At 46.5% G+C, this 25,601-nt stretch overlaps 1 protein-coding gene and 1 pseudogene across 1 annotated transcript; one reads left to right on the top strand and one right to left on the bottom strand.

The window, feature by feature from the left end:
- The first annotated feature begins 4,095 nt into the window (after positions 1-4,095).
- Positions 4,096-25,010, top strand: LOC134990761 (stomatin-like). The gene is made up of 6 exons (XM_063950718.1): positions 4,096-4,209; positions 4,482-4,554; positions 6,520-6,602; positions 11,212-11,415; positions 20,981-21,115; positions 24,756-25,010. The coding sequence occupies exons 1-6, from the start codon at positions 4,096-4,098 to the stop codon at positions 24,942-24,944; spliced, it is 798 nt and encodes a 265-aa protein (XP_063806788.1). The 3' UTR covers positions 24,945-25,010.
- On the bottom strand, positions 16,254-16,372 carry LOC135053233 (5S ribosomal RNA; annotated as a pseudogene).
- Positions 25,011-25,601: the final 591 nt, after the last annotated feature.

Here is a 25,601-nt window from a genome sequence, read left to right as displayed (position 1 = left end):
CGACCCGTTCGCACGCTGCAGTTTATCGCAGCGGTCGGGTCGGAAACTGCGCCAGCGCTGCAGTGCGCCGGCGCATTCCCGATGGCCTAGCGATCGCCTCTGCCTGATTGACAGGCAGAGGCGGTCGCTGGACTGGAGGAGGTGGCACGACGGCGTTTGGCTGCCGTTATGGGGCGCGGTCCGGCCAACGCAGGCATGGCCGGACCATGCGGGGGGCGGGCCGCAGTGGCTGCGTGACGTCACACACAGCCACTGCGACCAGGGGCAGCGACGATCAACTTCCGTCAGCTGCAGGAGCTGCGCTGGCCGGACGTTACTCCACAAGTCCGAAAGCATTGCCGCTGTGCGATGCTTTAGTACTTGTGCGCGCAGGGGGGGGGGGCGGACTGACATGCGGGGCGGACTAGCCCTGTGGTGGGCGTCCCCCCGCATGTCAGGGAAGATGATCGTAGCTGTGCTAAATTTAGCACTGCTACAATCAATTCGGAATGACTCCCATAGAGCGGGAGAACCTGGTCTCATCAATCATCTTACACAGAGATGAATATAAAGGGCCTGATGAAGACTTGAACACATTCTGGCTGCTGCCGCTGCTTTCTACCGGTTCACATGGAAGGAATTGTGTATATTCGCCAGTATGCAGGGCTATCTGCATCTGGTGGTGTACTAATAAAGGCTAATACTGCGCTCGTTTGGAAATGAGGAGTTGTGGTACTGCTCAGCTGTATCTGGAAGTTGTCCGGCCTTCCTGTAATACTGATACAGAGTCAAAAGACACAGTGCAGCAATGGGGTAATAGAAAAGGGTAGGGAAGGGAGATGTGTCTGTGGGATGGTTATATATGTTTAATTTTCAGCATTGTGAAACTCAGTACTGGCAAGGGGCCAAGAGCGTAGCTATAGTAGGTGCAGAGGGTGCGCTGCTATGGGGTCCGGACTACCTCCAGGGCCCAACCATCCCTCTGCACCCAGATATGCTACCAGCAGGCAGGCAATACCTTCCTGAGCCCTACATGCAGCTTTTCATATGTTAGTGGTGTGCTGCTCCGGATGAGCACGTCTGCTGTCCTGGCTAGCTCCGTCTCTCCTTGCTGATGCTAGGGGGAAGCATGGTCATGCTGAGCCTGCTGGGACTTCAACCATGCCTGCTCCCAGCATCAGTGAGGAGAGACAACGCCAGCGAACACAGCACATGTTCCTGCACAGCACACTGCTAAGAAAAGGAGGAGCTGTCCACGGGGCTCAGGAGGTGGGTGCCCATCCCACTGTGAGTAGTGCATAGTGGGTAGTGGGGGGGCATAGACAATTTTCTATGGGGCCCCATTGGTATAGCAGCGCCCTGGGTGCTGGTCTGTAAGTGCAGCCTTATGAGGAGCAGCAGTGATGGGAGGTGACTGGAGCAGCTGCAGGTGGGCTCGCCCCCAGCATGACGAAAAATGGGGACCTGACACTCAGTCATGCCTCCAAAAATGTCACACCAGGAGGTGTGGCCTAATGAGACACAAAGCCACACCCCTTTTTCATGCGCAATCAAGGCGTGATTGTGGTGGGCACAATCTATGTGGTTCATTAGTGTAAAACAATCAAATTCTCCAAAAACTCCAACCCTATTGGAAAAAATGGGGTAAAGGGGGCAATTCTCTTTTTGGCACGGCGCACCAAAAAGTCTAGTTTCGGCTCTGGTGCTCGGATGTACTCACCGTTAGTCACCATCAGGCAGACGGACCAATTATCTAACAGTGTATGGCAAGGATATTGTATGTTTTCAGCATGTCAGATAACTGGTCTGTGTGGTGGTGAGTTATATCAGACAGTGTATGGCCACCTTAAGCAAGAACCACAACATATTTCCTGGTGCTGGTTATAAAACAACAGCAACACACTTCAATCCAAAAAAAACCAACCTATTCTGTTTTGGCCATTTTGGGTATATTGGATTTGCTGTGTGAGGAGGAATAAGCAAACTGAGGATATTCTCAGTAACTTCAAAGTCAACCAGGTGTAATTTGTGTGGATGCTGCATGAATACTTACTCACATGGATGTGTGAATGGGATCATATTAGCAAATGCAAAATAGGTTGATAGGTCACCGTAATGTTGGGGGACCACAAACTGCACCATTCCAGTGCTTCTTTGACCACGTGTCTGAGAGGCATGGGCACTGGCGTTCGAAAGGACGGGGGGCAGATATAAATTACGCAGGCTGATCGAGAGGCCCGGAAGGAGGGGGGGTGGCAAGTCCACTCCGTCGCCCCCCCCCCAGTTTACCAACAGCAGCGACATCTTCCCATTGAAAATATTCAGGAATATGGCACTGCACATAGAAAACAAAGACTCTGACACTGTGCCAGAGTCTTTGCTCTCTAGTGACCAGCGTCATCTTCCTAAATATCACTGGGAAGATGGTGCTGGCCCGGGGAGGAAGCACCCGCTTCCAGATCAAGTAAGATAGGAAGCAGATGCCCTCCCTCGCCCCCCCCCCTCCCCCTGCCCCCTCATGTTAAAACGGCACACCCCTTGTGGAGCGTGTGGGGCTGTAGTAACACCCACTTTATTAAGCCACGTCCCCACCCCTTTACCAGGGCCCGGCGTGGCTCTCGACCGCCCTTGGCAGGGAGCGAGATTTATCAAAGAGATGTAAAGTGGGCAGAGATAAAGGACCAACCAATCAGCTTCTCTCATTTTTCTAGCACAGCCTGTACTTTATATCTCCCCAAGGCTTGATACATCTCCTCCATGGGAACAAAGAACTAAAAGCAATACTGAAAATAAAATTTTAGGCATTGATTTATAAATGCATAGTGGGGTTTCCGAAAAACACAATTGTACAGTTGGAGTATGGAGCAATATGTTCCTGATGTTTGGCTATAGAGTGTCTGATGCTTCATTTTAGTTTATTTTGCTGTTTCTGGGCGCCACTAACAAAGTACGTAAGAGCCATTGGAGATGACATAGAGCAGAGCTAGCCGCAAGGATTCTATCAAGTGCATCTACACCTGTGGCTGATGGGTTGTAACTGGTAACTCTCACATAGGATAAGTTCATTAGGAGCGTGTCGACTGAATTGTGCACTATGCATAGTTGTGCGGATACATAAATATGCCTGTTTCCCTAAGATCATTTAAAGCTAGTCTAGAGCTGGTGGCATAATGATGGCTTTGCAACCAAGCATACAGGTAGGGGTGGTCCAGCAGCAGTGATGTGTACAACTATAATGGGCCCTACACACTTGTCGACCCATCGCCGAGCTGCCCGACAGCCGAAGTTTCTTCACTCCCCCCGGCTCCATAGCACTGTACGCTAATATGGATGAGATTGCATGCATAAGCGACGGGGCAGCAACGATGAACGAGCGCGGGGCCACGCATCGTTCATCGTTGGTGCCTACACACTGGGGGTCATTCCGAGTTGATCGCTAGCTGCCAATGTTCGCTGCGTAGCGATCATTTTAAAAAATGGCAAAACTACGCATACGTATGGGGCGCAATGTGCACGCGCGGCGTACGGGTACAAAGAGCTTCATTGTTTTGCACTGCTTATAGCGACGATCCCATTCACACAGCCAATTGCAAGGAGATTGACAGGAAGTGGGAGTGTATGGGTATCAACTGACCGTTTTCAGGGAGTGTTTTCAAAAACGCAGGCGTGTCCAGGCGTTTGCAGGGCAAGTATCTGACGTCAATTCCGGGACCTTCGTCGCTGCAATCATCGCACAGAATAAGTTACTACAGGGCTGGTCGTGTTCTGCACAAAATGTGTTTGTACCCGCTCGGCTGCACAAGCGTTAGCAAACTTGCAAAGTTAAAATACACCCCTCCGTGGGCGGCGACTATGCATTTGCACGGCTGCTAAAAGTAGCTAGTGAGCAATCAGCTCGGAATGAGGGCCTCTGAACGATATGAACGAGTTCTTGTTCATTAATGAACGAGAACGTTCATATCGTTCAGTGTTATCTGCTGGTGTGTAGGGCCCATAATATACACATTTACCATGCACGCAATGTAGGCGCAATTACTGTATGTCTGACTTACATGCAACTCTATATCAGCCCCATTAACTGAAACATCAGTAATAATATAATATATTTCCTGCGTGATGCTTTCAGTTGCAGGAAGAGGAGATATTGGCATCTGTGGCTGGATCCTGCTGATCATATCCGCGTTGTTTGCTGCCATCACCTTCCCGCTGTCCATCTGGTTCTGTGTTAAGGTAATTGCACGGCAGATCCAATGCAAGACCTTGGGGTCTAAGCAGTGAAAAGAGTGGAGACGTGAGCCAGTGGAGAAGTTGCCCATGGCAACCAATCAGCTGCTACATATAATTTTTTAGCATGCACTTGATAAATGTTACTTCAATTCTGATTGGTTGCCATGGGCAACTTCTCCACTGGCTTACTTCTCCACTCTTTTCACTGCCTCATGAATAGACCCCCAGGTCTCCTAACACAAACTAATCCACTTTATTTTTTGAAAATGTTCTAGGTTATTAATCAATATGAACGCGCTGTTGTGTTTCGGTTGGGCCGTATCATCTCAGGAAAAGCCAAAGAGCCAGGTAAGTCCTTTTTTTCATAGTAACAGAAAAATAAAGTAAAAAATAAAGGAGGGTGGTGATTTACTTTCAAAATAAGTGCATTATTAGTGGCGATTCTTGACACTGATGCTGATGCCTGAGATTATCTGACATGATGGTTGGAAGATGAGCAAGATCAGCCTATGTGTACGGCCTATGTGTACGATCATATTCTAACCCCATTAGCCTGTCCTAATCTGATATGGGACTAGGTGTATAGCAGAGGCGGAATTTGCGATTGGTGGGACCACGTGCAAAAATATGCCTTGGGCTCCCCGCCTCTGCCTCAAGGCAGTGGGTGACTGGGGAGGCATAGTGTGACTGACAAGGAGATGCATTCAGTCACTGGGAAGACAGAGGATGACAGAGAGAGGCTGTTGGTGACAGAGAGAGGCAGTGGGTAGTAGAAAAAGGCAGTGGGTGACAGGGAGAGGCAGAGGGCAATGCATACCTCCCAACATTGTCAGTGGAGTGGGCTGCCCAGCACTCTCTGAGATACTGGGCAGCCCCCAGGTTCCCTCTACACTGCGAGTTATGTTCAGCTGCTCTTCCACCCATACATCTGTTCACCCGCTACTTAGCAGAGCAGTGGTGTGTGCTCCCCAACTACCCCCCTCGCCCCCTTCCCCACCGCGGGACACTGTGGCCCACAGGACAGTGTGACAGTCCTAGAAAAATGGGACAGTTGGGTGGTATGTGTGATGGGCAAAGGCAGATGGTAACAGCAGGAGGCAGAGGGTGACAGAAGGAGGTGGTGGGTGACAGAAGAAGGTAGTGGGTGACAAGAGGAGGGTGACTGGGGAGGTTGAGGGTGTCAGTGAGTGACAGCGAAAGGCTGAGGGTAACTGGGGAGGCAGAGGGTTTCAGTACCTGACAGCAGGAGGCAGAGGCTGGAAGGGGGGAGCAGAGGGTGACAGGGAGGCAGAGTATGACAGGGACAGGCAGTGGGTGAAAGCAGAAGAGCCAGTGGTTGAAAGCAGGAGACACAGTGGGTGGCAGCAGGAGACACAGTGGGTGGCAGCAGGAGACACAGTGGGTGGCAGCAGGAGACACAGTGGGTGACAGAAGGAGATGCAGTGGGTGATAGAAGGAGACACAGTGGATGACAGAAGGAAACGTGGGGGGTGACAGCAGGAAACGCAGTGGGTGTCAGCAGGCTATGCAATAGGTGACAGCAGGAGACACAGTGGGTGACAGCAGGAGACGCAGTGGGTGACAGAAGGAGACTCAGTGGGGGACAGCAGGAGCCTGAGGGTGTCAGTGGGTGACAGAGTGATTAGAGAATAAGTTCAGCTTACAAACTGACCCCCCTCCCCCCCCCTTCCCCCCCCACACACACACACAGCAGGAAATCACCCTGAAAGCACACTGAACACCTTTTTAGCATACCGGACCGACCTACCCATCCCCCTTACCTTAGTCACACACACCCTGGTTACAATACTTTACGCCACTGGCACTTACAGAGAGCTGCTTCTCCCTCAGCGCCGGTGACAGCCACCGGCACTGTATATACTCTCCAAGTTGCCGAGCTGTCCCCCCTGATCCAGCGCCGAGAGGAGCAGTACAGCCACATAGTTCTCTCTTCTGCTGCTGGTGGAAGTGGAACATACCAGGAGGGAAAGGGAGTGACAGGGGCACAGCACTCGCGCAGCCGTGCTGGGATAGCTGGGAAAACCAGGAGGCAGCCTGTGTCATCTGGATAGCAGTGAAAGACATTGTAGCTGCAGGCCCCTTGGTCACCAGGGACCCCGGTGCATCACACCGGCTGCACTGCTGGTGGTTCCGTCACTGGTGTATAGTCAAATTAAACACTGGTTCCAACATTTGGCCCTCAAGTTGAGTGGGAGGACTGGCCCATGAACGGCTGGCTTTGTAGAAGATAACTTACAGAGTATACAATATAATCAGTATGTTCTGTATTGATGCTCTTTACTTTGTCCACAGGGATGATATTCATTCTCCCCTGCACAGATACTTTTATTAAGGTGGATCTCAGGACTAAATCATTTGTGATCCCGCCACAAGAGGTAGGTATGTTGTTCTGTCACACACACACACACGCACACACACGCACACACACGCACACACACACACACACACACACACACACACACACACACACACACACACACACACACAGCTCTCTCTCTCTCTGTCTCTCTCTGTATTTCTCTGTGTCTGTCTCTGTCTGTGTCTCTCTCTCTCTCTCTCTCTCTCTCTCTCTCTCTCTCTCTCTATATATATATATATACTGTGTGTGTGTGTGTGTGTGTGTGTGTGTGTGTGTGTGTGTATGTATGTGTGTGTATATATATATATATATATATATATACACATATACATACACATATACATACACACACACTAATTAGCTGTAACACTAAAATTACTGACAGGTGAAGTGAAATACATTAATTATCTAGTTACAATGACACCTGAGATGGGGTGGGATATATTAAGCTGCAAGTGAACACTCGGATCTTGAAGTTGATGTGTTGGAAGCAGGAAAAATGGGCAAGCACAAGGATCTGAGCAACTTTGACAAGGACCATCGTGATGACTTAGACGACTGGGTTATAGCAACTCCAAAATGGCAGGTCTTGTGGGGTGTTCCCAGTATGCAGAGGTTAGTACCTACCAAAAGTGGTTCAAGGAAGGAGTCATTGATGCCCATTGATGTGCATAAGGAACAAAGGCTAGCCTGTCCTATCCCACAGACCAGAGCCGGATTAACAATGGGGCGGATGGAGCTGCAGCTCCAGGCCCCCCAGTGAAAATAGGCCCAAGGAGACTGACAGTGGTGACAGGAAAAAATGTTTTCCTGTCACAAGCTGCCAGCGACCGCTGTGCTAACCTCCGCCCCAGCGGCGGACTCAGTGACACCCAGGCACGCATCGTCGCTTGTCCGCCCACTCTCCTCCCCCCCCCCCCTGTCCCCGCACCCTCACCCTGTCCCCTACCAGACCTATCCCCGCACCCTGTCCCTGACCAGACTTGTCCCCGCACCCTGTCCCTAAACAGACCTGTCCTCTCATCCTGTCCCTGACCAAACCTGTCCCCGCACCCTGTCCCTGACCAGACCTGTCCCATCACCCTGTCCCCTACTAGACCTGTCCCAGCACCCTCACTCTATCCCCTACCAGACCTGTCCTCTCACCCTGTCCCCTACCAGACCTGTCCCCGCACCCTCTCCCTGTCCCTGACCAGACCTGTCCCAGCACCCTCTCCCTGTCCCCTACCAGACCTGTCCCAGCACCCTCACTCTATCCCCTACCAGACCTGTCCTCTCACCCTATCCCTGACCAGACCTGTCCCCTACCAGACCTGTCCCCGTACTCTCACCCTATCCCCTACCAGATCTGTTCCCTCACCCTGTCCCCTACAAGACCTTTCCCTGCACCCTCTCCCTGTTCCCTGTCACTGAACAGACCTGTCCCCACACCTTCACCATATCCCCTACCAGAACTGTCCTCTCACCCTATCCCCTACCAGACCTGTCCCCGCACCCTGTACCTGACCAGACCTGTCTCAGCACCCTCAACCTATCCCCTACCAGACCTGTCCTCTCACCCTATCCCCTACCAAACCTGTACGCTCACCCTGTCCCCTACCAGGCCTTTCCCCGCACCCTCTCCCTGTCCCCTACCAGGCCTTTCCCCGCACCCTCTCCCTGTCCCTGACCAGACCTGTCCCCGCACCCTCACCATATCCCCTAGCAGACCTGTCCTGTCACCCTATCCCCTACCAGACCTGTCCCCGCACCCTGTCCCTGACCAGACCTGTCTCAGCACCCTCACCCTATCCCCTACCAGACCTGTCCTCTCACACTATCCCCTACCAGACCTGTCCTCTCACACTATCCCCTACCAGACCTGTCCGCTCACCCTGTCCCCTTCCAGACCTGTCCCCGCATCTGACGGGAACAGTATGAGATAACCATAGACCATCACCAGTCCACATCCACAGTGGGGCCCACACACCATTGGACATGCCCCCACAAACCCCCCCCCCTGCAGAATTGGCCACACCCCCTGCAGCGGCACACATTAGGCCCCTCATGAATTTCAGCTCCAGGCCCATGTGTACCTGAATCTGGCACTGCCACAGACGAGCTACTGTATCACAAATTGCTGAAAAGGTTAATGCTGGCTATGAATGGTGTCAGAACACACAGCGCACTGCTTGCTGTATGTGGGGCTGCGTGTCCACAGGCTGGTCAGAGTGTCCATGCTGACCACTGTCCACAGTCAAAAGAACCTATAATTGACACATGGGCATCAGAACTGGACCATGGAGCAATGGAAGAAGGTGGCCTGGTCTGAAAAATCACGTTTTCCTTTACATTATGTGGTCAGCCGAGTGCATGTGTATAATTTACCTGGGGAAGAGATGGCACGAGGATGCACTATGAGAAGAAGGCAAGCCAGCAGAGGCAGTTTGATGCTCTGGGCAATGTTCTGCTGGGAAACTTTGGGACCTGGTATTTATGTGGATGTTACTTTGACCTAAACATTGTTGCAGACAAAGTACACCCCTTCATGGCAACAGAATTCCCTAATGGCAGTGGTCTCTTTCACCAGGATAATGCGGGTGGTCTTCAGTATGCTGACTGTTGGGATCCCGGCGCACAGTATACCGGCGCCGGAATCCTGACAGCCGACATACCGACACTTTTTCTCCCTCGTGGGGGTCCACGACCCACCTGGAGAGAGAATAAAATAGCGTGGTGCGCGTAGCACGCCACCGTGCCCGCAGCGTGGCGAGCACAGTGAGCCCGCAAGGGGCACATTTGCGCTTGCCACGCTGTCGGTATGCCGGCGGTCGGGCTCCCGGTGTCGGTATGCTGATCGCGGAGAGCCTGGCCGCCGGCATACCATACTACACCCGGATAATGCATCCTGCCACTGCAAAAAAAATTCAGAAATGGTTTGAGGAACATGACAAAGAGTTGAAGAAGGTTTTGACTAAGCCTCCAAATTTCCCATCTCTCAATTTGTTTGATCATCTCTCAATTTACAGGACTTAAAGGATCTGCTGCTAACGTATTGGTGCCAGATACCATAGGACACCTTCAGAATCAATCCCTCAGTGGGTCAGAGCTGTTATGATGGCACAAGGGGGTCCTACATGATATTAGGCAGGTGGATTTAATGCTATGGCTGATCGGTGTATGTATCGCTACATCATCACACTACTACCACCATGTTTGACCTTTGGTATGATGTTCTTATTGTGGAATGCTGTGGTATGCCAAATTTAACAGGACCTAAGTTTCATATTTGACTCATCAGTCCACAAAAAATTAGCCCAAAAGACCTGTGGATTTTCAGTGTGAATTTTGGAAAATGTGAGGAAAGCATTAACGTTCCTCTTGGTTAGTATGGTTTTCGCATCATGGGGGTAATTCCAAGTTGATCGCAGCAGGAATTTTTTTAGCAGTTGGGCAAAACAATGTACACTGCGGGGGGGGGGGGGGGGGCAGATATAACATTTGCAGAGAGAGTTAGATTTGGGTGTGGTGAGTTCAATCTGCAATCTAAATTGCAATGTAAAAATAAAGCAGCCAGTATTTACCCTGCACAGAAACAAAATAATCCACCCAAATCTCTCTCTCTGCAAATGTTATATCTGCCCCCCCTGCAGTGCACATGGTTTTGCCCAACTGCTAAAAAATTTCCTGCTGCGATCAACTTGGAATTACCCCCTATAGCTCTTCGTTGGATACCATTTTTGCCCAGATTTGAACTATTTTGAAGAACAGTGCTCCGCCTCCCAACGCCGCAGCATGTCAATCAATGGAATTTGCTGTGCTATATTTATTTATTTACAGTTTCTTATATAGCGCAGCAAATTCCGTTGCGCTTTACAATTGGAAATAACAATGATATAACAAAACTGGGTAATAACAAACAGTCACAGAGGTAAGAATGCCCTGCTCGCAAGTTTACAATCTACAGCTATTTAAGAAACTGTTAATAAATAAGAGATGGAGCAATTCAATTGTTGCTCCATTCGGGCGTGCACATCTCACGGCACTGACATTACTGTTATGTTGTCCCGTCATTTTGATGGGCTGGTAACTAGTAATTAATAAATTACAGGATGAGTATCTCATATCCAAAATGCTTGGGACCAGAAGTATTTTGGATATTGGATTTTTTCGTATTTTGGAATAATTGCATACCATAATGAGATGTTATGGTGATGGGACCCAAGTCTAAGCACAGAATGCATTTATCTTTCATATACACCTTATACACACAGCCTGAAGGTAACTTTCGCCAATACTTTTAATAACTTTGTGCATTAAACAAAGTGTGTGTACATACACAATTCATTTATGTTTCATATACACCTTATACACACAGCCTGAAGGTCATATAATACAATATTTTTAATAACTTTGTGTATTAAACAAAGTTTGTGTACATCGAGCCATCAGAAAACAAAGGTTTCACTATCTGACTCTCATTCCAAAAATTCTGTATTTCTGAATATTCCGTATTTTGGAATATTTGGATATGGGATACTCAACCTGTATTTCTCTATGAAATCTGTATTATTTTTTAAATGTTTGATTTATGTTTGTGGGGTAAATGGCAAGTATTGAGTTGCTTGCATTGGATTGTATTGCAGATCCTTACAAAAGATTCTGTAACAATCAAAGTGGATGGAGTTGTGTACTACAAGATTGTGAGACCAATGAAATCGGTGGGAAATGTGATAAACGTGTCTTCAGCAACTTCCCGGTTAGCTGAAACAACTCTGAGGAACATCTTAGGAACACAAACTCTTTCCAGCACCATGTCAAATCGCGGGCAGATTGCTCATAGTATTCAGGTAAGATTATTCTGTTTGTATTGTATTGAGTCCAGCTAGCTACTGACTGGAGTCATGTCATTCTGTGAGCTCAGGTGACTTCAGGCTACTAGGAGTAGGAGGCTAGGTACACTGTGGGGTAAATTTACTAAGATGGGAGTTCTATTTAAGATGGGATGTTGCCCATAGCAACCTACCAGATTCTACTTCTCATTTATCTAGCACCTTCTAGAAGATAATACCTGGAATCTGATTGGTTGCTATGGGCAACATCCCATCTTAAATAGAACTCCCATCTTAGTAAATTTACCCCATAGCATTTGATATGTAGGAGAGGGAGGTGCTAAAGAAGGGGATATTGTATATTTAATTACTGTAGGTATTGAAGATGTTACTAATGTTTTACTTTTGATCTCATCTGTCCCATTATTTTGTCCATGGGTGTGCATGAATGTTTATGATTACTGTATCACCCCTCCCAAATCTCAATCTTCTTCCCTTTCTTTTTTCTCTGCCCCTCTATTTTTTTTTTTAATTAATAAAAACTAATTTACAAGTAAAAATGGAGACTTTTTCAAAACTGGACTCTGTTAATGTCCACATAAGATGGGTGGACACAATGGCATAAATAGTATATGCTTTATAATTTTGACAGCTAGCATAAAATAATCTCAAAGGGATCCCGAATAAACACTTTTTCTGGGACTTTAGCGTGCAAGATTTGGGGGGTAAATTTACTAAAGATTGACTTTAGATTGATTTAAAATCAATCCTCATTGACAGGGTGTTTCAGGGACAAAATTTCATATTTACTAAATGTCAATTTTTAAAACCGACGTTGATGTTAGCTGATTTAAAAAGTCTACAGTCAGTTTTTGTCAGTTCCATTCAAAATCCACTGCAAATAAATTTACCAAAAATCATCTTCAATACCACTTCCTGTTCATTTTCTACTGGACAAATCCTACCACATAGAAGAATCTGCTGTGGTTCCTCTAATTTTGGTTTGGGCACATCTCCGAAATATTGGGGTTCATGGAAATCCACTGATTCTGCATAAACTGTGGAATCAATGAGGTTTTTCCCACGTGCAACCCAATTTTTTTTTTTATACGCAGCTCATCAGTCCATCTGCGGGAACTTGTGTGCGAGGTATACTCCAGTAATTGAATATGTTTGGTGCAGCAATTAGCCGTGGGCAAAAGTAAACTTAGGACAAGAATTTCTTGTAGAATCCACATTGGTACATTTATTAACAAAAGGGCAACTGCAGAATATTTTGCTTTATTTAGTAAATATACTGTGGCCATCACAGCAAGAATGGTATTGGTGAAATAAACCGCTATGTGGAAGCTCATGTGAAACTTTCACTCTGCAGGCAATGACAGATACTGAAGAATATGGATGTAGTATGTTATGCCGGCGGTCGGGCTCCCGGCAGGCAGCATACCGGCGCCGGAATCCCGACCGCCGGCATACGACAGCTGGGCGAGCGCAAATGAGCCTGCCCGGTAGCTATTCTCCCTCCAAGGGGGTCGTGGACCCCCAAGAGGGAGAAAAGCTGTCGGTATGCTGGCGGTCGGGATTCCGGCGCCGGTATGCTGGTCGTCGGGAGCCCGGCTGCCGGCAAACTGAAGATCACCCGAGGAATATACTGTAACTTTCCTGCAATGTCTCTGTAGATAGGACCTCTCCTTTTGGCAACAAGAACAATAGGTCCATCACTGTATGGTATATTATTGATTGTACCTCCACAACTCTCTTAATTCTGGATTCCTCCCTAAACCTAGGAGGATGCAACATGGCGTAGAGTAGTCAGTTGAGCAGTTCCAAAACTTAACCTCCTACAGTATCTATCTCTTCACTCTAATGGGCAAACACAGTGCAAACCCCCCCAGCAGCAATAATGAAATAAACCAAGATTACTTATGTGCAGTTCCCCCAGTCCTGGCGTAGAATCAGCGTTGGAAAGAAGTTTGGAATAGTACCCAACAGTGCGCATAGGCAGCTAGTCAGTGCAGTATCTTAAAAGGGGCTTTCCCAACCCCAGAGACAGGTAATGGAAACAAAAAAAAGGAAAGATACTACTTCACCAGCGCCTGCCCCGTTTATAGCGGGGTAATCCACCTCTTACTCTCCGATAATTTCTCCTAATTAGGAGTGTTCGTATCAATTGATAACCGGAAAGAGAGGAAAATGCAAAGAATAGTGTGATATCGTAAAAACAAGCACTTTAATTAACACATCATTCTAAAAACACATAAAGTGTAGTTCCAATATGGAAGATACTGGTCAATGACACAGCATGTGTCAACAGTGGACAGAAACATTCACATAAAAAAATCCACCCTCATGAGAGGAACAGAAGAAATGGCTGATTACCGATTCCTGGTGAACTGATGTGCGTCAGTTCTAAAGCGCATGTGAATCTCGGTGGTCTCTCCCAGCTGCAGCAAGGGGATCTCCCAGTCTCAGTGTTGTCCAGGCGTCGGTTCAGTCCATAAACATCGGTATCAACATGTGGGGGAAGTAAAGGCAAGGTACCCACGCGTTCCGACCCGCCTCGGGTCTTTCTCAAGGTCTACTGCCAAAAGTAGAATGCCTCACTAGCTCCGATAGTCCCGGTTATATCCCCACCCTCCGGATCCCATTGGTCCCAGCACAGCTGATCCCTATACATTTAATTACCTATACGTCCATGATCATTGTGTGCTAAGACCAGTTCCGCCTCTATGTGTCACACTGCCATGGCAACTCCAATCGGCAGGTGCTTGCATTGGTCATGTGACCGTGGTCACGTGTACGTCCGTTCCCGTCACCACGCATCGACGTGTGTTGTCTGCTCCTGTGGCGTCCGGCCGTTGTCATCACAACCTCTATCCCATTCAGCTGGATGTAGGTAAACATTACGCAGACGCGGCCCGTTCGTGGAGGCAGGTCACGTGACCATAACTCTCGTCACTATTCCGTCCCTCTTAGCATTTGCCGTTGTCATGGAGATCCTCTTAGAGTCGTAGGAGGGTTTTACTCAGTGATCTCCACATTTGTATCGATTAATGGACATCAATTCAGTATTATATCATGTCTAGTAAAAGAATATAGAATTACTAATATATGACAGACTTTAGCAGGATGATATTTAAATTCAGTTTATACCAATTCAAGGACCCTCCACCATTCATAGAGTTAAAGAGTTAATTTCTTAAAAATGTATAGGGACGGAAGGTACAGAATTCAAAGGGGACCTTTTCATTTAGAATAGTCTCAATGTTGATCTCAATTATATAGTTAGGAAATCCATGGACGTCAGTCCAGTAATATGATCTGTCTGATAGTGAAATAACTGACTAGGTCCGGGTTTTGAAGAGACGATGCTCGAAATCCACCAATGCAGAGGGGACCCCTTGCAAATGGTGGAGTCAGAGCATCGTTCTTCTGTGGGTTTTAAAAGAAAGGGAAAAAACAACAAGCATCATCCCTATGTAGAATCAGCTTCCCTCCGCCAATACTGGTTCACATGATGTTGTAGGTGAGAATGTTGGACCAAACATGTAGTAAGAACCTTATCTGTACTACATGTTAAATTGTAGAATTTATTATAAGTGTTCTGATTATCAGTATTCTTAGTACTAAGACTGTGCGCACTCATTTTCCCTTTTCCTGCTTGGCACTATAAGTCTCAGCATGGTAGCACCTCTTATTATGTTTAAAATTAGGGATTGCAGTCCAGTCCACCTCCTCATCTTTCATCTGTAACTGTGTATATACTGTATGTATAGACTCCTTCTGTCTGGGCTAGCACCCCTCCCACCTGCCATTAGGTGATGTTAATTAGTATAGGTCCTTGCATATATTAGAATGGGCACTATTATAGGTAAGTCCAGGATACATTTATATAATGGGATGTTAGAATCCATCTGATAAGGTTCACTTTGACATGGTAGGTGGGCATGAATTTTTGGCCTAACGTGCTAAGAACCTTATTTGTACTCCATGTTAAATTGTAGAGTTTATTATAATTGCTCTGATTATCAGGATTCTCAGTGCTCAGAGTTTTCACCTTCATTCTCCTTTTTCCCCTTTAATACTTAGTAATGTTTAAGGAGGGAAAGAGAGACTCTGTGTTGGGGCACGCTTAAATAAAACTTAACTTTTAATTAGAATAGGATAAAATTGTAGTACCTTGACAGACACACATATATATATATATATATATATATATATATATATATAGTCCTAAAAGAGAAGGACAAAAAGGAATCTGGACCTCTCTCTACTATTATCATAGGAATCTGAGAGTAGATTCTGAAAGAATTTTAATGGTTAAAGATAAAAATGAGAATAATGGTTAAAGATAAAAATGAGAATAAACATTCTTAATTGATGTAATAAATGAGGTGATAGTGACACCTAAGATGAAAATATCAAAATTGGTTTCTACATCAAAAGAGAAAAAGATTTCTGATATAAGTCACAATGGCATAAGATATGACAACAATTTTCAGTAGACTTAGAAGTATAGGTCTATTGACCAATGCCAATTGTGATGAATTTATCCTGGTATCCTAGTAGGAGGTAAATTGCTAATTCTAGCTTTCTAATCAGCGATCAGCGTATTGGATAATGAATGTGAAATGTGTGCAAACCTGAAATCAGATGCACAATAGAGTCAATTATAGCTCCAACACTTCGGTTTTACATACACGGATAAGGATCTGTGGATATTCACAGGTAAGTAATATATTTAATATATTTAACAGGTCTGAGATCAGACAATTAAGAGAGGGAAAAAGGTATGAAATTCAGTAAGGTCAAAGGTTGCTCCAGCACTTCTGCTTTTCACATTTGGATACAGATATCTATTACTGCACCTGAGATTCCCTAGTAGTCTCCCACCTAGGTACTATTCAGGCTCCTCACTGCTTAGCTTCCAAGATCAGGCGAGATTGGGCGTAACCAGAGAGATATGGCAGTAATATCACATGGATTGTGAATGAGAGAGTGTATGGTTATTGGCACATACCAAAAGAGCACTTCAGCTATCCATTGAGATGCACAGTCTATCTGTTATTGTCGTATTACCGGGAATTTATATGACTGGCATTTTGGATGAGTGAGTACTGAATGAGTGAGGTATAGGAAACAATTAATTACAGGGCCCGCCCCTTGTTGTCCGCCGCACCATACAATAATGGACAGTGGATGAGAAAGGCGGGTTACCTGTGCTTGTGGAAAAATAAGTGTGGAATTACACAGGTATCTTAAAGTTTTCTTATATAATCAAAGATCCAAGATAGGGATCACATAATCATATGTTATCCTAAGAAAGAATTGTTTCTCTTGGAGCAACTGGGGTATGGTTCAGAATTTTTTTTTGAATTGACCATCCACAGATTTTAGAAATGTGAAAAGGAGGGCTGAATGCTAATGATAAAGTATATTACTTGTTTATCACAGTGGTTGACATAAAATAAAACAAAATGACAAGAAAAGAGAATTTAGCAAATTACCTGATGATAGATCAAAAATAAATATCAAATATCAAAATTTAACATGGATAATACGATACCAGGAAAGATGGTGGGCTGAACCGTGCACTGTTCAGCACCACATAACACAGACGGCCGTTTCACCTGAGGTGGCTTGTTCACTGTGTGAGAGGATAGTGGAAAGCTATCTATTTAAGGCCAAAAGGGGGGAGTGGTCTCAATTAAGGACCAATCACAGAAAGAAAGAAATGTGTATACATCATGTGGTATGCATGCCATACTATACACCTCACTTCCGGTTTCAAAAGGGCGGAACTGATGTAAGATTGTATCATGTGGTAGAAATTTGCATACCTGCAGAGATTTTAAGTTAAAGCTTTAGAAAAACATAATCGAAACTAATAAATATTAGAGCCTGAATGTAATGACTGAGATCAAGGTGAAGGCCCCGTGATCGGAGGCCTACGTAAATGAACTGATGATAACGGGTCACACTGTAATGACGCGTCACACTGTAATGACGCGTCACTTCCGGTTACGGAACCCGGAAGTGGCGCGTGTCCATCGGGTTTTTGATTGTGTGCGCGGCTAGGTGGGTTTCTTAGTGAGTTTGGTTCATTAACGCAGGGGTGAAGTAGATGATAAGGAATAGCTTATTAGATCAGAATGATTCTGTTATACTCGGAGTATTTACTCCGTGACCGGAAGTGGCGTCAAAGCGCATCATTTCCGCTTGAGGGATGGTTAGAGGATGATTGCAGGGAGTGTGGACCAGCAGAGCTACCTCACTTCCTGTTTAGTAGTCATGGTGATGGGACCACAAACAGAGCAGTTTCACCGTGACCGGAAATTCCCTAACTGCATCTTTTGCTGCTCTTAGTTATTATATGTGGTGTGTGATAGTAAAGAAAATTAATACACGGAGGTTTCATAGTGGGTTTGGTTCATTAACACAGGGGTGGGGTAGATGATAGGGAATAGCTTATTAGATCAGAATTATTCTGTTATACTCGGAGTGTTTACTCCGTGACCGGAAGTGGCGTCAAAGCGCATAATTTCCGCCCGAGGGATGGTTGGAAGATGATTGCAGGGAGTGTGGACCGGCAGAACTACCTCACTTCCTGTTTGGTAGTCATGGTGATGGGATCACAGACAGAGCAGTTTCACCGTGACCGGAAATTCCCTGACTACATCTTTTGCTGCTCTTAGTTATTATATGGGGTGTGTGATAGTAAAGAAAATCAATACACGGAGGTGTTAAATGCTGCCTTAAACCTAATGTGGATGGGTACGTGTTAAAAATTGTATTAATAATATTGACTAATAATTTTAATTCTAAACTGATTAAGAGAAATACCTTTACTTTGTGGTCTAACTGGGCGGGGTTTAAGTTTAGAATACAAAATGAATTGATATATCAAGGTTAGGGATAGAATGAATACGTGAAGGCAGACTTTGATGCTGCAAATTATTGGACTCGCACAATTACTTGACATGATATTTTTGAAAAATAGGGCAAAGATATAATGCCAGGTGCTAAGTAAAGTGACAAGATGATAGGGGGAAGGTGACTGGTTTAAGACCACGTAAGTATCTAAATGATAGCAAAAAGCTGTGATAAGGTGAAAATTAAAGATAGTGCAAAAATTAATGAGTGATAATAAAAATGAATAGGTGAGAACTGTTGTAATTAGTAATATGGGAACAGAGGGGATTGATAGGGGAAGGGGGTTAGGGATGGTGAAATGTTGGAGAGAAGAAGGGCTGAGGAAGTAATATTGAAAGGGGAAGGTGAGAGAAATAGGACCAGTTGGAAAAAAAGAGAACGGGATGGAAAATAAACTAGCTTTGTGAACCGATGTGAAATGACAATGTGGAGTGACGTATGTGATTATCTAGTTGATGAGGAGAGATGAAAATGAATAAAAGGTGAATTATAAAAATTTCTTGTGATTTGTGGGTCCTTGGTGGTGTGTGGATTGATAAGAATCACATAAAGACTCCATAATTGATGTGTTCATTCATGCCCTTGGGTGCAAGGCAGTCCAGTTTAAAAGTCCATTCGGATTCATGTTTCAATAATTCTTGCATCAGGTCTCCTCCACGTATTCCTAAGGTAATTCTTTCTAAGCCAAAGGCTTTTAATTCTTTGGAATTGCCATGATGATGATTCGAGAAGTGGCGTGCCAATGATGTAAGTTTTTTCATTTTTTGCATGTCGGATGGTGCATTTCTTATGGAGCCTACGTGTTCCAAGATACGTTGTTTGAGGGCTCTGGTAGTGATGCCCACATATTTCATGTCACAACTACACGATATGCAATATACGACCCCAACTGCATTACAGTTGATGAACTGATTGATTGGTCTTTCTTCTCCATATCGATCAATAACAGATGTGGTCTTAATCATATGTTGGCATGCTTTACAAGTCCCGCATGGATAGGAGCCCTTGATGGTTGATTGTTTTTTGGGATTTTTGGTAAAATGGCTGGTAGTGAGTTTATCTTTGAGGTTTCTGGACCTTCTCCAGCTCATGGAAGGTTTTTGTCCTATGGTCTCTGCAAGGTCATGATCTAGGAGTAAAACTGGCCAATGTTTGTTAATGGAATCCTGTATTTCCCTCCATTCTCTACAAAAGGTGCCAACAAACCTGAGTTTATTGTCCTGTCCTGATGTAGTGCCAATTTTAGTATGTGGGAAGATCAAATTGTCCCTCGGTGTTTGGCTGGTATGCCATTTGGCTTTTTTAATGGACCTGTGACTATAACCCCGTTCCCTCAATCTGGTTGTCAATTCAGCACTTTTCTGTGAGAAGGTTGATGAGTCTGAACAATTTCTCTTTAGGCGTAGGAATTCCCCCTTGGGAATATTTTCTACCGTAGGGGGAAAATGCGCGCTTGTCTGATGTAACAGGCTGTTGGTAGATGTTTCTTTCCGGTAGAGCTCGGTTTCGATCTGACCATTGGGTGCTTTGGAAATGATAAGGTCCAGAAAGCACACTGAATCCTCACTAATGTGGTGTGTGAGTTTAAGATTGTTTTCATTGGTGTTCAGTTCCTCAATGAATGTTAGTAGGAGTTTTTGGTCACCTTCCCATATTAGAATGATGTCATCGATGTAGCGCCACCACGCAACTACATGCCGTGTGTATTTTTCATTGTTCGGATGCATTACAACTTCTCTCTCCCACCAACCCAAATATAGGTTGGCATAAGTTGGGGCACAGGCCGCGCCCATCGCCGTGCCACGAGTTTGGAGGTAAAACCTGTCATTAAAGGTAAAATAGTTCCTTGTCAGAACAAATTCCAGAAGAGCCCTTTACAAAAAGATTAATTTTAGTCCTGTGCGGCACCAAATTAATCCTTTTCCCCTTTAATACTGCAAGGATGTCAGGTTATGGTTTTTGGTGTCCCTGCACCAGCAGCTATACTCCACTCTGATCCTACCGGCAACTACCAGACAGGCTCTTTCCTGATCCCTCTCACCCTTTTTTCTGTCCACTCCATGTTGCAGCTCTTTCTGTCCTACTCTGCACTGGCTTCCTCTGACAGTCTTCTCTCTCTCTCTCTCTCTCCCTCTCTCCCTCTCTCCTTCTCAGGACTGAGCTTCTGTCTCTTCTCAGGCTACCCAGGATACCATCACTGGCAGGAGTTCCATTCTCAGGTCTTTTTGCCTCAGTCCCCTTTTCCGTGGGTCCAATAAGCACCTCTTCCTGCAGACTTCTGGGAAGTGGGAACTGTAGTTTTCCATTTTAGGCTGGTAAAGAGCGGTGTCCCAGTTCTCCTGCCTGTTCTCTTGATGCCTGTTCATAGACAGTGCAGCACTTATGTAACTTAGGGGGACATGTACTAAGCAGTGATAAAAGAGAAGTGAGCCAGTGGAGAAGTTGCCCATGGCAACCAATCAGCATTGAGGTAACATTTATCATTTGCATACTACAAACATATACAGAGCAGCTGATTGGTTGCCATGGGCAACTTCTTCACTGGCTCACCTCCACTTTTATCACTGCTTAGTACATGTTCCCCTTTGTATTTCACTTGATCACACAGGTTCTGCAGACTATAACACAGTGCTGTATTTTTGTCTTCTAGTCACTACTGGATAATGTTACTCACCAATGGGGAGTGAAGGTGGAATGCATGGAGATGAGAGACGTGCGGCTTCCTGTACAGATGCAGAGAGCTATGGCTGCTGAGGCAGAAGCTGCACGAGAGGCCAGAGCTAAGGTACTTATAACCAACCAAAGTCATCCAACTCAAGCTGTAAATTATACATAAATGAAACCCATGTTGGATTGAGACATTATTCATACCACAAACCCAATTACTTGTGTCACTTTCCGCTTCCTCTCATCTGTATTTCCATCTACACCTTATTCCGTTTTTATCTAGCAAATCTATCTACTTACATCAGCTCCTACTGCAAAAGACTGGTCTCTTGTTATGTGTTAGAAATGTTTGATGATACTGATCAAATGTTTAAGCACTACAAGATCAAAACATTGTGCATTCATTAGTAGGAACTGTGCACACATGGACAAGCGCAATTTGGCAGTACCACATTAATCTATAGGCAATCACAGCAGAATATAGTGTATATACATCCACCTTCCACAAATATATATATACTAGGTGATTCATCGCGCCCTATGGGCGCTCTACACACCGTCGTAAGGGGCTACGCCCCCTTAACCCTTGCACACCCTTGTGGCGTGCAATATTTTTATTATATGGAGTATTACATCCAATCATAATTGTGTGAGTGGTTAAATATTGCACGGACAAAGGGCGTGCAATGGTTAAGGGGTGGAAGGCCCTTGCAACGGCGTGAACAGCGCACTCAGGGCCTGGTGAATCACCTAGTAGGTGCTTTGGTTGGGGGAGTAGGGGGCGCGGGGAAGAGGCGGATGGGATCCTGGGGTGCCACGGCAGTGGTGCCGCAGGTGGGGGAGGGTGCGTGGATGCTGCGGGTGGTGGTCTAGAGCCGCTGCGGGTGGGGGAGGAGCAGTTGCAGGGGTTGCCTCGGGTGAGGGAGGGGCGGATGCAGTGGTGTGGCGGGAAGTACTGGTGCGGGGTCGCTGCGGGTGGGGGTCCGGAGCTATCGCGGGTGCTGGAGGGTGTGTGTGGGGGTGCCGCGGATGGGGCCCGGAGGTACTGTGAGTGGGGGAGGGGCGGGTAATGCTTCTCCTGCTTCTCCTGTCAGCAGCTAAGCTGCTGTCCTCCCTTTGGCAGTGGCTCTCCCAGAGACTCGCACAGCAGGCAGTCCTATTGTTCGCGCCGGTGTCCCAACGCGGCGCATTACAGGGAAGAAGATGTACGCAATAAACTACAGCTCCCAGCAGCCCTAAGGGGCAGAATGCTTCGGTGCTAAGGGCTGCTGGGAGCTGTAGTTTATGTAGTGCGTCTACTTCCCTGTAATGCGGCGTGTTGGGACAATGTAAAAGGTGAGAGTGCTGTGCAGTGTCAGTTAACACTGCACACAGGGCCGGCGCTAGCCGCTCAGCAAAGGGATGCAGTGCAGGGAGGCACCAGGAAGGAGAGACGTTCTCCCTGCTCTGCATCCCTGTGTTGAGCTTCTGCTGCTATCCCTGCTGCTGGCGGCTGCTGTCACACATGCAGCGGCGACGGAAGCACAAAACCTTTTCTCCCCCTCGGCGCTGTCAGCACAAACCTCCTCTCCCCCCTCCCCTCCCCTGTGTGACATTCAGTGGCCAGGAGGGAGCCAAAGTGGGCGGAGCTAGATGGGAATAAGGGGCGGAGCTACACTGGACCATACTGCAGCAGGAGGATGAGCTGCTACAGCTTCGGCCAGCCAGACTTCATTTAGATAAGTGTCTGGAAAGAGAGTGAGTGTGTGTGTGTATATACAGTATATACTGTATATATGTGTGACTGTGTATGTGTGTAATGTATGTACAGTATGTATGTGTGTGTGTGTATATATATGTGTCTGTTATGTGTGTGTGTGTGTGTGTGTGTGTGTGTGTGTGACTGCTGCATAATGTGTGTAAGCGTCACTGGTACAGGGGCCGTTATGTGTCTAAGCGGCACTGGTACAGATGGCGTTACATGTGTAAGCGTCACTGCTACAGGGGACATTACGTGTGTAAGCGTCACTGCTACAGGGGGTGTTATTTGTGTAAACGTCACTGGTACAGGGGGGGCGTGACATGTGTAAGCGTCACTGGTTTAGGGGCATTACATGTGTAAGTACTACAGGGGTCATTATGTGCGCTGTGCGTTTGTAAAGTATGCGAGGGTGCAAATTTATAGTTTGCAGGGGGGCGCCGAACACTCTAGCAACGGCTCTGACAGCACACCCACTGCACTGCACAGCACTGTCACCTTTTACATTGTTTCAGCGTCCATACATTACCCTCTGTAATATCACCCTCTCTATCCGTTACATTAGCCATCTTGTGGCTTCCAGGCCGGCAGCCCAGGTGCTGTGTTGCGGAGTCAGGGCCTCTGGGGATCTGGGTGCGGCTGTGGCGGGGAGGCACTTCTGTGACATCACACACCGAGCAGGCTCCGGGGCTCAGAGAGTATGCGGCGCAGGGAGGCCTATGAAAGTCTTCCGCTGCGCCACTTTCATACACATCTATGCCGGTGGCCACAGCAGCTTTTGTTCCAGCGGCGCGGCTAGGGAGTGGGGATTGTTGATGCCGGAGGGGGCAGGCGGACTGGCAGCAAGACATTAGTGGTCATTCCGAGTCGATTGCTTGCTAGCAGTTTTTAGCAGCTGTGCAAACGCTATGCCGTCGCCCACTGGGAGTGTATTTTAGCTTAGCAGAATTGCGAATGAAGGGATTGGAGGGCGGGTACAAAACATTTTTGTGCAGTTTCAAAGTAGCTTCAGACCTACTCGACACTTACGATCACTTCAGATCATTCAGTTCCTGATTTGACGTCATGAACACGACCTGCGTTCGGTCAGCCACGCCTGAGTTTTTCCGAACACTCCCTGAAAACGGTCATTTGACACACAGAAACGCCCTCTTCGTGTCAATCACTCTGCGGCTGCCTGTGCGACTGAAAAGCAGCGCTAGACCCTGTGTAAAACTACATAGTTCGTTGTAATAGTATGCCGCACGTGCGCATTGCGCTGCATACGCATGCGCAGAAGTGCCGAGTTTTTGACTGATCGCTGCACAGGGAACGAATGCAGCTAGTGATCACCTTGGAATGACCTCCATAGGACGCTGCAGTAAAAGGATTGTTTTTTCCCCTATTTACAGCACAGAGACTTGCTGCAGATGCAGTGGCATACCCTCCAGCTGCACCTTTTTGGCAGGTACAGTCCCTTTTTTTTATGGTCTGTACCATTTTTTGACTCTCCAAGCTTCCATTGAAAGTATAGGAAAAGGGGCGTGGCCACGCCACTGTACCCGTGACCACGCCCCCTTTTCGAATGTGTATCAGTGTTTATGTGTAAATTGTTGGAGGGTATGATGCTGCAGATGCAGTGGGCCTATTTTGGGGTGTGGGGCTGCATCAGTCCCATTGCTAATCCTGCTCTGTGAAAACACAGCAGGCAAAGGGCAGAGCCTCCCATTGGATGTAACCTGTGTGGGAGGGCGTTTCTCGCCCAATCAGCTGTGGACTGGGTGTGATAGACCTGCCACTAACCCAATGAGAGCTTCTAGCCACACCCAGCGTTAGAAACCCAGGCACAGAATCACAGGGCTATTATATAGGAGATAAGAAAAACCCTATCAATATTTCTATCTATACAGTATGTTTATAAATGTTTTTATCCCTGTTTAGAGAAGCTAAGCGCTGTTTTCATTCTTGTACAAAGCTCCAGTAAATTATAATGTTACAAAATAGTAATAAGAGAATAATGCTTGTGTGGTTCCCACTATAGATCGTAGCGGCAGAGGGTGAGATGAATGCTTCTCGGGCTCTGAAAGAAGCGTCAATGGTTATATGCGAATCACCCGCAGCTCTACAGCTACGCTACCTGCAGACACTGAATACAATTGCAGCACAGAACAATTCCACAATTGTATTCCCGTTCCCTATTAGTCTACTACAAGGTGTCATTAGAAAATGATCAACTCTGGAGCTCTTTAAGAATTGAATGTTAAATGTTATCAAATTAATAAACTTATCAGGTGATCTATTGTCGTTTAGCAATTGGGAGGGTGGTTGGCGAGTTTCCCAAATCGTTATCATGTAGACACAAAAAGGAAAAGAATCAGAAAAATGAAAACAAAAAGGTTTTTAAAATAAGTTTTAGGTGGACATAACCAACTTATATATGGAGTCAATAGCCCTGTGAGTGCCACCACATATTTACTGTTACACCATTTTTTAAAGCTGATGGTGCCCAGACAAGTTGTATTTATAAGGGTTCGAGTCTTGGCTTTTGCTTTTCCTATCTGTGATGGCTACAATGCAGACACACTTATTCTTGTCCCTTGCAAAGAGAGGACTTGAGGATTTATGGCCTGGAAGTTTAATTGCTTGCGCAATCGTGAGAGGATGGAGGATAGAGATCCTTCTGATGGAGTGCGTTCAGCATACCGGCAGTCGGAATGCCGCCAGACATGTGACCGACGCCGAAATCCAGACACCACTCAGAAGACTGCCACTGGAACACCGACAGTATTTAGGTACTGATTAGGGCCCTGGGTGGGAGGGTTAGGCACTAGGAGAGGTTAGGGTTAGGCCCTAGGGGGTGGGTAGCCATAGCCGCCACCCCCAAAGG

The sequence above is a fragment of the Pseudophryne corroboree genome, chromosome 2 (genome assembly GCF_028390025.1).
Source record: "Pseudophryne corroboree isolate aPseCor3 chromosome 2, aPseCor3.hap2, whole genome shotgun sequence".
Lineage (NCBI taxonomy): Eukaryota > Metazoa > Chordata > Amphibia > Anura > Myobatrachidae > Pseudophryne > Pseudophryne corroboree.
This window is presented reverse-complemented; position numbering and strand designations above follow the sequence as displayed.

What these genes read in the sequence shown, in the direction of transcription:
- LOC134990761 (XM_063950718.1), top strand. Translation starts at nt 4,096, where the DNA reads ATGCTTTCAGTTGCAGGAAGAGGAGATATTGGCATCTGTGGCTGGATC. An exon ending in AGGAAAAGCCAAAGAGCCAG is followed by an intron (nt 4,555 to 6,519) that starts GTAAGTCCTTTT and finishes CTTTGTCCACAG; the next exon opens with GGATGATATTCATTCTCCCC. An exon ending in TTGTGATCCCGCCACAAGAG is followed by an intron (nt 6,603 to 11,211) that starts GTAGGTATGTTG and finishes ATTGTATTGCAG; the next exon opens with ATCCTTACAAAAGATTCTGT.